This window comes from Amblyomma americanum, chromosome 1 (genome assembly GCF_052857255.1).
Source record: "Amblyomma americanum isolate KBUSLIRL-KWMA chromosome 1, ASM5285725v1, whole genome shotgun sequence".
Taxonomy (NCBI): Eukaryota; Metazoa; Arthropoda; class Arachnida; order Ixodida; family Ixodidae; genus Amblyomma; species Amblyomma americanum.
Genome location: NC_135497.1, coordinates 446,505,632 through 446,518,230, shown reverse-complemented (window position 1 = coordinate 446,518,230; position 12,599 = coordinate 446,505,632). Strand labels below are relative to the sequence as shown.

Below are 12,599 nucleotides of genomic sequence, written 5' to 3'. Positions count from 1 at the left end.
ATGTCTCTTCTGCCTCCTCTACACATCGCTCCCAGTACCCTACTCGCCGCTCGCCTTCCCCTCGTCGACGTTCCATTTCTCCGATGCTCCGCCGCCCGGACCCTCTCCCAGAGGAAAACTGACTGCCGCAGTTCAGGAGGCAAGAACTGCGTGTTTTGCCAACTTTTTAAGTCCTCCGTGTTCTCCTGCTAACGTGATTGAGGTGTCTGTTGAAGGCGTCCCCGTTCTCGCGCTCGTCGACACGGGTGCTGCAGTGTCAGTAATTAGTGATGCGCTTCGCCGCAAACTTCATAAGGTGACAACGCCGCTGTCTGACTTTTCACTACGTACGGCCACCTCTCAGCGCATCCACCCCATCGCAGCCTGCACGGTCCGCGTTTCTATCAACGACGTCGCCTATACCATCGAGTTTGTTGTGCTGACCGCCTGCTCTCACGATGTCATCCTCGGCTGCGATTTCCTCTCGACCCACCGTGCAGTGATTGATTGTGCCCGTGCGGAACTTGAGCTTTCTCCCCTGTGTGATGTTTCGTTGTGTGACCTACCTGTGCGCTCCGCTAAGCTTCTTGTAGCTGCCGACACCGACATACCTCCCTCCTCTTCAGCCCTCGTTCCGCTCCGCCCCGACTCTTTCCTTAGCGGCCCTCTTCTTTTCACACCTACCGCAGCAGCCACTCGCCATCAGCGCCTCCTCATTCCATTCGCCGTTGTCTCGATTTCCGATGGCCACTGCGCCATCTATGTCACCAACCCATTTTCTTGCCCGTCATTTGTTCTTCGCGGCGAATGCCTCGGCTCTATTGAAGAACTGGACCCTGCTCTTGCTTCCGAGTTCTCCGATACCCATGCCTGCTCCCCAGTTACTGCCTTAGCCTGTTGTGCGACAGCGCCCGATCCGATTTCCATCGACGTCTTTCGTCGTAACATCGCTCCCGACCTTCCGTCCGCTTACCGTGACCAAATCTTGGAACTTCTCTGCCGCTTCCACAACTCTTTCGACCTTTCCCAGCCCTCCTTGGGGCGCGCATTGGCCGTCTCTCACACAATTGACACTGGTACCCACGCTCCCTTGCGTCAGCGACCGTACCGAGTCTCGCCGAGCGAGCGCCACGTCATCCGTGACAATGTTGACGACATGCTTCGGCGCGGCATAATACAGCCTTCTCACAGCCCTTGGGCCTCTCCTGTTGTCTTGGTGACGAAAAAAGATGGCTCCATCAGGTTCTGTGTGGACTACCGCCGTCTCAACAAGATCACACGCAAGGATGTTTATCCTCTACCCCGAATCGACGACGCACTGGATTGCTTGCAGGGAGCGGAGTATTTTTCATCCCTCGACTTACGCTCCGGCTACTGGCAGGTCCCGATGGCAGCGAACGACAGGCCGAAAGCCGCTTTCGTCACCCCAGACGGCTTGTATGAGTTCAATGTGATGCCATTCGGCCTCTGCAATGCTCCAGCCACATTCGAAAGGATGATGGACACTATTCTCAGTGGCCTCAAATGGGAAACTTGTCTGTGTTACCTAGATGACATTGTCGTTTTTTCCAAAGATTTTCCTTCCCATCTGCACCGCCTTCAGCGCGTACTCACTAGCCTTACTGACGCCGGCCTCCAACTAAACTTGAAAAAATGTTACTTCGGTGCAACGCAGCTCACAATATTAGGCCATGCCATCTCCAAAGACGGCGTTCTTCCTGACCCTGCCAAACTTCGCGCCGTCGCTGACTTCCCCAAACCAACCACCTTAAAAGAACTTCGCAGTTTTATAGGCTTATGCTCGTATTTTCGCCGCTTCATCCGAAATTTCGCCAGTATCATCGCCCCTTTAACGCAGCTTCTTGCCGGCAGCCCGAACCTTTCGTCTTGGTCCCCCGCCTGCGATGCCGCGTTCAGCACTTTACGCCGCCTGCTGGTCTCTCCCCCCATCCTTCGCCATTTTGATCCCGCCTGTCCGACAGAAGTTCACACTGATGCGAGCGGTGTGGGCTTGGGCGCAGTTCTTGCCCAGCGAAAGCCTGGGTATCCGGAATACGTCGTCGCTTACGCCAGCCGCGCCCTCACCAAGGCGGAATCAAACTATTCTGTCACAGAAAAAGAATGTCTTGCTATCATTTGGGCAATTGCCAAGTTCCGCCCTTACATTTACGGCCGGCCCTTCTATGTCGTCACAGACCACCACGCCCTATGCTGGCTATCCTCCCTCAATGATCCTTCTGGCCGACTCACCCGCTGGGCTTTACGTCTCCAGGAGTTTGATATACACGTCATTTATCGCTCCGGCCGCAAGCACTCGGACGCCGACGCCCTTTCTCGTTCACCACTCCCATGCGAGTCAACCTCTGCCCTCGTCTGTGCCTACGAATTCTCTTTGTTCAACATCCCTGATATGCTCTCCGAACAACTGAAGGATCCTTGGATCACCTCGCTGCTAAACTTCCTGAACACTCCCTCGCCGCATCATTCGACCCGGACCCTTCGCCGCCAAGCCCACCACTTCGCCGTTCGTGATGGCCTCTTATACCGCCGTAATTACCTCCCCGACGGCCGGAAGTGGCTGTTGGTCATCCCTCGACACCTCCGTGCTACAATCTGTGCCTCTTTTCACGCCGCTCCACAATGCGGCCACGCCGGTGTACTGAAAACATATGCTCGCCTTCGTCAGCGATTCTACTGGCGAGGTATGTACCGCTACATACGTCAGTACATTCGGTCATGCACCGCCTGCCAACGTCGCAAGAAACCTCCCCACTCCGCCGCCGCTCCTTTGCAGCCGTTACCTTGCCCTGGCCGTCCCTTTGACAGCGTCGGCATTGATCTTTATGGCCCGCTTCCAACTACTTCGGGTAATAATCGGTGGATCATCGTTGCCGTTGACCATCTCACCCGTTACGTCGAAACGTCGGCTCTCAAATCTGCTACCGCAAACGATGTCGCTCACTTCATTCTACGCAGTCTTGTTCTTCGTCACGGCGCCCCGAAAGAACTTCTAAGTGACTGCGGCCGTGTTTTTCTCTCGGACGCCGTCGAGGCCCTGCTCAAGCAATGCCAAATCGTTCATCGCTACACCAGCGCCTATCACCCCCAGACCAACGGCATGACTGAGCGGTTCAACCGCACTCTGAGTGACATGCTCGCCATGTACGTTGACACCGCCCACTCCAACTGGGATCAAGTGCTCCCGTTCGTCACGTACGCGTATAACACAGCTACTCAGACAACAACGGGGTTTTCTCCTTTCTTCCTCTTATATGGCCGGGAGTCTACATCCACCATGGACACCATCCTTCCTTATCACCCTGACCCTTCCGAGACCACCTTACTCTCCGAAGCTCACCTGTACGCCGAAGAATGCCGGCAACTTGCCCGCTCTTTCACCACACAGCAACAATGGGATCAGAAGCACCGTCGGGATTCCCCGGACCCTCCAGCGTCATACCAATTTGGCGCCCTCGTTTGGCTCTGGGTGCCTTCCTCCACTCCCGGCCTCACCACGAAACTACTGTCTCGCTTTCACGGACCTTACCGGGTTGTCCACCAAACTTCTCCGGTGACTTATATCGTTGAGCCGCTCGTTCCCTCTTCGGACCACCGTCGCCGGGGGCGCGAAACTGTGCACGTTGAGCGCCTCAAGCCTTACTATGACCCGCCCATCCTCTCCTCTCTGTAAGTCGCCAGGATGGCTCCTTTTTCGGAGGGAGAGTAATTGTAATGGGACCGATAGGCCTAGCGCAGCGAAGAAGCCGATGAGTTCAAGCGGGACAACGAAGAAGCAGACGAAGTGCAGCTGGGTTTTTCGGACGACGCCTGTGAGTGTGCCCGTCGTGTCGCCGGTCAACCAAGACCAACCGACCTATGCTTCAAATAAACGCCTTGACAGCTTTTATTTTCTTGCTCTTTTCCTGCTAGCATTTGCTCAGCGAAATGAGCACACTTGTGAATGTTATGTGGCCAGCTTGGTGATATGGTTGCCTCAATTGTGCAAACCATGAAATGTGTAAACAATGCAAAAAGAAAAGATTAGCAATGAAATATGTTGTCTTTGTGATACCATTTTGCTTATGGTAACCACGTAAGTTTAAGAACTAACCACGTAAGTTTAAGAACTTGCTTTTCTGTTGCTGAGAAGGTCAGTTAATGCGATCCCACAAATGCCTAGCGTCTCTAATTTTGGAAAGCTCTGCATTATAATTAACTGTCTAATGCCTTTGTTAAGTTGTTGATTACAACCCAAACCCAAAGTTCATTTTTGAAACTGTGTAATGTCGTCAAATAAATCCATCACTGGAAGTTATGTATAGTGTTACAGATGCGACCCAGAAGTTCTAAGGCGCATGAATTTTGAATTTAACAAAGGTAGCGGATCAACTCTGAAGTGCTAAATTCGCTTTTTAGCCTTTGGGAGCTGGAGAAAAGGTCATTTCTGTGCCTTGCACACAATAAGCATGGGCTGCATGCCTGTTTACTTCAGTTTTCGCAGCTGTTTGTCAACTTTGGTTTGGAGGCAGGTCTTTCTGTTGGCTTTCTCAATTGGAAACAACGGCTGTGAAAAGAGGCTCCTCTGCGATACCTGCCTAACATGCATTTGTTGAATGCCTGATGTGTGCAGCTGCCGACAAGCTGATCAAGATTTGGGGCTCCCATGACGGCAAGTTTGAGAAGACCATCTCGGGGCACAAACTGGTGAGTGGCAGCCAAAGCTGAGCAGAAAGCAGAGGAGGGCTGTGGCATGTGCATAGGTTGGGTAGTCAGGATGGGCAACATTGTGCTAATGAAATGCCAAACACAAACAGTGTAACTTTAGCTGGAGCGTTGTGGCGGATTATTCTGCTTGCATGCCCATAGTGACTGGCGCATGCAGAGCACCCTCCTACTGCTCAAGCAGCCCACCTCTTTGCATGACGAGCTTTTGGGCTAGTTGGTTTGTGGTTCTCAGATGTAACTTCAGTGTAAAGGAAACATTTGCAAAAAGCACTAGACAGTGATGGACGCTGCACTCAAAAACTATTTGTTCCTCTTAGCAAATCTGAATTTACGACTTGTTCTGTGCACATGCAGAAATTACAGGACGGGAAAAGATGAAAGTGAGGAGGACATGCACCAAATTGAATGGCCTATGTAACACACAATAAAATTGGGAAACATTTTTTTCTTGTAATGTTTCCTTTGCGCTTCAGCCATGCACATCTCTCTGTGACAGCTCTGTGGAGCATTGTTTACTGTGCAGTTTATCAGAGGGGAAAGATTGCGTCAGTTTTAATGTGGGTTTCTTATTGAGTGCTCCAGCTACTGTGGATATGCTGGCAAGAGGGTGAAATTCACATTTGGCTTGGCTGGTGTTTAGCTGAAGTTTTGGGTTCGATTGCAGAGATGCAGTTAGCACCCCAAAATGCGGCATGATCAAGACTAGTATTGTGCATTCAAAAGCACTGTGAGAGGCAATATCAATGCTGCTTTTTCTAGTGCATGCAAAAAGGCATATTGAAGTATAGTTTAGGTTGTCCTATAATCAACATGGATTAACATGCAAGGGCAATAGTGTTGCAATGTACTGCAGTTGGATAGTTAATTATTTGTGTAGGTTTCTGAATTTCAAGGGTAAAAACGCGCCCCCTCACATTGTGCAGATTTCTAATTTAGGCCTCATGGTTTTTCACTTTTGATGTACGTTATGCAAGTAAACTTTTGGTGTGAGATGTTTTTGAAATAAGAACATTTTTTTGAGGGTTTTGTTAAAAAAATGGCATTTCTGCAGCCAGTCAATAGCCAAGTGGAACGAAAAGTTTGCTTTCTTTTTTTGGAATTCATGGCAGCTGAAGTTGCACCAGTTTTTAACTTTATTATGTAGGGGCAAAATGCACTACTCTCAGAGGGATTTTATGTGGGTTTTCTTTGTTGCTTCCTCCTTGCCTTACGAGAGTGGCACCCGTCCATTGAAGTCATCAGACCCAGATGTGCTGAGGAATGTGCTTGGTGCGTTGCTGATCTAGAAACACAGTACGCTCATGATGCCACTGTCCGAGCTTATCTTGAGGTTCAAGCCTCTGTGCTGGGCTAAAGCCGCGCACAGCATGTGTCTGCATGATAAAGCCATGCAGGGCTCACGAAAATAATGACTGCTATTAGGAATGCGGCTCTCATGGTTCAGAGTGCAGTTTCGTTTTTGTTATTGTTCAAGTGACTGTCGACAGTGGCCACTGGTTGGACAGTGCCACCTGGGCAGCGTAGGTTCCCCATTGTTGAGAATAAAGTGGGATAAGAAGTGTGAAGGATGCTGCTCTTAGAAAGCAGGGGGAAATCTCGGGGAGTGATGCTTAGCTCTGAAACGGCAGAATTCTCCCTTTTGTTTTGAGGCATGTCGCACATCAGTGCCACAAATGTGCCTCACAGTGTGCTCCAGCCACCACTTGTGTATTGCAAATCATACTGAGTGTGATAGTATGTGAATGGAAGTTATTCAATTAGGAACACTCAAGATGCAAGCAAACAAAGTAGTGCCACCAAATCTGTTTTCATAGGGCATTAAATTCTCATTTCACTCTCTCTGTGATGCAAGTGTGTGGAGCCAGCTTTTTTAATGGTGGAGATGATTGGAATGCAAAATTAGGGAGGTAATTATTTTAGATAGAAAACTGATTAATTGAAAATTCTTTATTTTTAGAGGAAGCCACAAGGCTGCTAATATTATTTCAGAAAGTAGAAGAAGAAAAAAACTCCTGTATTGTCCTAACCAGCCCCTCATTTCCCTGCCCTTGTCTGCTTTGAGAAATGCAACATAATGAGGTGCTGTCGGCACCTGTGCTCATGTGAAATAATAATAATACTTTATTGCACCAAATATTAAAAAGATGTACAAAAATCCAGCCTGCCAAAGCCTCATAGGGCTTGAGTGGCAGAGCCCGACAGGCAACGGAACCGCGCAGGCATACACACAGGCATAAACGCGCATTAAAAATTATGGAACATCAAATTAGTACAGTGGAAAAATAAAAATAGACAGAAAACCCATGTTACATGTAAAAAAAAAAAAAAACCTCATCAGAATAAATTGTGAGGAAGGAAAACCAAAATGGCATGACAATACCTCAGATCAGTGCAAAAAATACGGCAGTAACCAATGAAATCACAGGATTTACTGGACAGGTGATAAAGCATATGTGTACAACATCGTAAACTCACTAATTAGTGTATCGCAGCATCTTTTTCATTTTATATCTAGTTTTTGCCCGGCAAACACTTGGAGGTAACCTGTTAAAGTAAAAGGGAACGTAATAATTTTACTTGCTTTCCATGTCTTGTAAACCGTCAGAGAAAACAAAAAAGATTCCTTCGGTCGAATAGACTGTGTGGGTCACTAAACCAAAAACGTTTCAGGATAATCGTTTCCATCAAAAGGCGATCAAGATCAGGTAGCGAAAATACCTTAAAGACATCAGAATTACAGTGAGGGCCTAAATCATAGCCGCTATTTTTTAACAAAGAGCGTAGGAGAGAGTTGATCCTGTACTTGCAACAAACTGCATAGTGACCATAAATCTTTATGCCACAACGCAGCACGCTATAACCAAGAGCGTTTACAATAACTTTGCATATTTAAAAGCGGCATGGGGTACCTAATGTTCTAAAGCACACCAGAGATGGTTTGGAGCTTTTTACAAACGTGGGTTAAGTGATCATTCCATGAAAGAGCACTGTCAAAGTATAATCCTAGGTATTTCTCTGCAGTTTCTCTGCACATTCACATTGAGGACAATCAGGTGCGTGCAAGAACAGCTGATGGCTTAAATCTACCTTCTTCGTTGGGCTGTGAAAGAAGCAGTCCATAGCAGTAGTTGCTGCAGCTTGAGGAGAAGAAAGTGAGCCAGAGTAGTTCGGCGACTGGGATAGGAGGACAGTATCTTCAGCGTACTGATACAGGCCTACAGGCACAACGTTTGAAAAGTCATTCTCGTAGAAATGCCATTTGTGTTCACAGGCATGCTGAAACCTGTGTCTGCATGCCGTTATTTTGCTGTATTTTAGGGAAATTGCACTTCTATTTCATGTGAAGTAGACCTCAGTTCCTACTCTGATATAATTTTCTGTCATGATGGTGCTTCCTAGTAATCCAGTAAAGGCTCGGTAATTCTGACCTGTTAATTTGGAAATCTGGATAATTCGAACTGTTTGCATGGTTCCAGCCAATGCCCAAGCAAGTTTATGGCATCGGAAACTTGCTAATTTGGATGCTATGCATCTCGCACCTGTTAATTTGGACGGCTCTCTGAAGGGAGGCCGCATTCAGGTATGACTGAAAATGAAAATGAAAGAAAGCATGAAAATAGTCCTACTCAAACCTAAATTGCATGTTGTAGAGTCGCTTGCGCACTTCTGACATGCGTGCAGTGGCATACGTAACGAAAAACGGACGGCCCCTGGGCCCCGTCTCGGAGAATAGTCTGACCGCTAAACTTCAGTTTTGCTTTCTCAAGTTTTGCGCCAGCCCGTGATGACTGCAGCTATCGGCCGCACATCAGCCCGTCAACTGAACCCATCTGCACGCCTGCGTGATTCTCTTGCTTCCATCCACGTGGTTTGCCCAGTGTGCTGAAACTCCGCATTCATCACATGGCATTCACTCTTTGTGCGGTTAAGCTTCCTCACACGCGTCGCAGCCACGTGTGATGGGGCTCCACTGCTATTGTGTTGCACCGTGAAGGATGCCGCAGAGGCCCTTTTCATTGTGAAGCTCTTCTGCTTCGGCGCTCCCGACAGTGTGCATGCAATAAAGCATTGATGCAAACGAGAAGCCACTGTTGCGCAGTTCTCATCTCAAAAGCAGGCTACAATTGAGCAGTCTTTCATTGAAAAAAATTTACCATAATGCAAGCAGTTTTTGTGAGTGTTTTCAGGATCATTCAATATTCCATCTCCGTGTGTTGTAAGTCCTGCCTTTGTCACTGGGGAAAGGCATGGCTCTACAGTACTTAGGTGCATCAAAAACTCTGTTGCCAATTATAGGGTGCATGCAATGTAAGGAGCCTGAGATGAGACTTCCATGTGATATGACTGTTTATTCAGTGTAGCTGCTGCAGAGGCTGAATGGTTATGGTGTTTGGCTGCTGACCTGAAAAAAGCGGCTTCGATCCCAACTGTGGCGGTTGCGTTTCAGTGGAAGTGAAATGCTAGAGGCCCGTGTGCTGTGCGATGTCAGTGCACGTTAAAGAATCCCAGGTGGTCGAAATTATCCTGAATCCCTCCACTACGACGTCCCTAATAGCCAGAGTTGATTTGGCACGTTAAGCCCCATAAACCATAAACGATGTTTATTCCCTGTGTGTCAGATGAGCTGCGGCGGGCCCGCGCGTGAGGCGTGGACTGTCGCTGCAAGGGTGAAAAAGGAGGAGGAGGAAAGAGTGCTCTGATCATGTGAGCACCTGAGTGGTCGTCTGGATTCCCTAAAGTACACATCGCAAGGTCCAAGTGTACCATTAGGCATAGCACGGGCGCCAGAGGTGTGAGAATGAAACACACACGGACTGTTGTGTTGGCGAGCCCGTCGCCACTACAAGTGCATGAAGTAACTTGGGGCAACATGACACTTTGGCTGCCACAGAATGTTTTTGACGTGTCAGAGGGTTATCCGCTTTTTCCTTTTTCTTCAAGGTACGCTGGAGGTAATTCATGCAGATTTATTCAGAGCATTTAGACATGAAATATTGGAGTGTTATACATTTAGCCTATGAAAATTTAATAATTTGTCATAAAGGATTACACTGCACAGGTTTAGTTTATGAGCTGTGTACTTGCAAGGAAACACTTATAAGCTTATAGTGTTCAGAATCTTGGAAATCAGCTCCTGTATAACCATTTGAAAACTGGAAAGCATGCAGTAGCTGACAATGCCAGAGCATAGTGAGCACAGTGTGTTTTGTTTTTCTTTTGTGCCTGTGCTTTCTAGTATGTGATTTCTGTCAGCAGTGTATTTCGAAAACTGTGCTTTTTTTTTTTAAAACCTTATACCCCTGTCAAACGGTCATTTCGAAGGACCTCGAACAGATAGTATATCGACTGAAAGACTATTCAAGTGGTGCTACATCGGCAGCTCCAGTGGCCATTTAGTCAATAATCTATCAAGTAAACGGACCATTGTGGAACGCTATCGAGATCTCTAGGGCTTTCAAGAGGGGTTGCGTACACACTCTTATGCACAGCTCGCACGGCAACATGCTAGGGAATAAAATCATTGCAGTATCATATCTGATATACATGAGACTTTTAAATTTGTGCTACTTAATTTGCAGAAAAAAAGACAGGCCGGGCTACAAAACACTGCGTGCAGCAAGCATGATACCATTGTTGCGAGCGATACAAAAACAACCAACACCAGCTGCTTCAGAAATGCATGATTGCTACTGCAGCTTGTCCAAGACAATGAAATTCATTTCAAGAGTGATTAGTATTATTACTCTAACGAATAAACATTTTTTTATCCTTTTCAGGTTAAACTTGTAACCTAATTGTTGGCGATTGCTGGCACGCCTGCAGAATTACTGGTGGTGATGGTGGCACCACACCTTGGTGTGAGATGATGGAAACTCTCAACGGCAATTGAGTTTGCCATGTAGCAGTGGCACAACTCCTTTGAGTTCGATAGCGATTGAGAATCTCGAAGGCTTTTGACTCGGTAGCCTTTGAAAGTGCTCATGTGAGAGGGGTAATTAGTGTAATGAGCTCCACCATGCTAAAATTCATCTAGTTTGACCTCTGGGTGAAATAGAGACAGATGTTATTGAATGTCATGCAATGTAATACAATGAAACCTTCTTATAGCGAATAGATAAAAAATCATAGAATAGTTCAATACAGCCAAAATTCATAACGTAAAATTTCGGAAAACATTTGCCCTGGAGAAGCAAAATTTAGTTAGCGAAAGAACAGCAACTGGGAGAAACCTTTTACACAGTTTTAGTGCTTTTTCAAAGCCGCTGACAGCAATTGTGGAGGCCGCAAAAAACAGAGTGGCAAAGACCATTTAGGGTGACTTCCCTGGACAGCGCTGCAGCACGCTATGGCAGTAGGTCAGACACCATCTAGGGTGGCTTCCTTGCATTACAGCGGTATCGGGTGATGAAATGGACACCATGGCAAAAGATATAGCTGTTTTCACCACCTCCGCTCTGTGGCAATCAGAGGATGGCTACCGGAAAGCAGCAACCATGTCGCTGGTTCTGGGGCACTATTGACGGGTACAAGAGACGCAAACAGGTGCTGACTGCCTGGCTACCAGCTAACTGTTCTCGCCGCTATATCTTCTGTGTCATTGTTGGCTAACTCTTTCGGGACCGACCCATAGGCCATCGATCATATATGATCGACGGTTTTGCGCGCGCTGCTACGTTCAAATTTCCGCGCGCTTTGACAAGTAGCGCCATCTAGCGGGTTGTCAGGCACTAGAATCTCGGTTTCAGCGTAGTTTCTCTCGTTTTTCATCAGGCGGCGATACGTGAGCGAGCATTTTCCGGAGTGCGGCGGCGGCGGACTCCGTGGAAAATGGCGTCGTGCTCGCGTGCGGTCGCTCAGAGAGACCGTCGTCAATCGCGCGATTCCGCTGCTTCGGCAACGGATTTTTTTGATGAACCGAGCAGCGAAGAGTCTGAAGACGACTTCAGCAGCTCCGATTTCATTTCGGACTCGGATTCGGGCGATGACGATCCGCGAACTTCATCAAGTAGCCGAAAGTGAGCATAGTTCCACTTTCATTTCTCTCTCAAGTAGGTAAACGGGCTTGCTATATGTTCTCACTATTTTATCTTTACTTGGTAGGGTCTCAACGAGCTACGGTAATGATCTGCTGCCGCCAGCGCAGAAACGGATTGAGTTTTCGCCGAGACGGGAACCCGGCGTGCACTTGGACGCTGATGTGGGCGTGGCACTCAGAAGCGGGTCAAAGAAATTCCTGTCTGCTCTGGACTTCTTTCTTCTGTTTTTCTCGATGAACGTGATCGAAACCATTTGTGAAAACACAAACAAATATGCTTGGACTCACATTTTAGAGAAACCAACGCATGCTAGTTCCGACGGATCTTGGGAAGAAGTCACCCCAAGTGAAATGCTGAAGTTCATAGCACTCATAATTTACATGGGCATTGTGAAGGTTCCTCGGCTGAAGTTGTATTGGAATGTAGGAAATCTGTACAGTGGTCTGCTCCCACCACGGATCATGCGGCGAGGCCGGTTTATAGCTCTTCTTGCAATGTTGCATGTTGCTGACTTGGACGATGCCACTCAAAGTTCAAGAGGAAAGCTCCGATACATGTGGTGGCTCCTGGAGCACATGAACGAAGTGTCAGCAAATCTTTTTCAGCCACATCGCGATGTTTCCGTGGATGAACGCATGGTCAAATCGAAAGGGCGGTCAGGCATCAGACAGTACATCAAGGACAAGGTAATAAAATGGGGTTACAAGCTGTGGGTCCTAGCCGACCCTGGCACCGGATATACTGTGCAGTTTAGTGTGTATACTGGTAAACGTGAGCAGCCAGGGCCCCATGGGTTGGCTTTCGATGTTGTTTGCCAGCTGTGCCATAGATATCTTGATCAGGGCTACAGGATCTATA

At 47.8% G+C, this 12,599-nt stretch overlaps 1 protein-coding gene across 1 annotated transcript in view; it reads left to right on the top strand.

Annotated features, from left to right (window-relative positions):
* The window catches only part of wds (WD repeat-containing protein wds), a 95,335-nt gene that overhangs the window by 17,554 nt on the left and 65,182 nt on the right, over positions 1–12,599 (top strand). Inside the window, exon 4 of the mRNA XM_077650586.1 lies at positions 4,610–4,683. Within this exon, the coding sequence (XP_077506712.1) occupies positions 4,610–4,683 (74 nt within the window). The remainder of the gene's footprint in view (positions 1–4,609; positions 4,684–12,599) is intronic.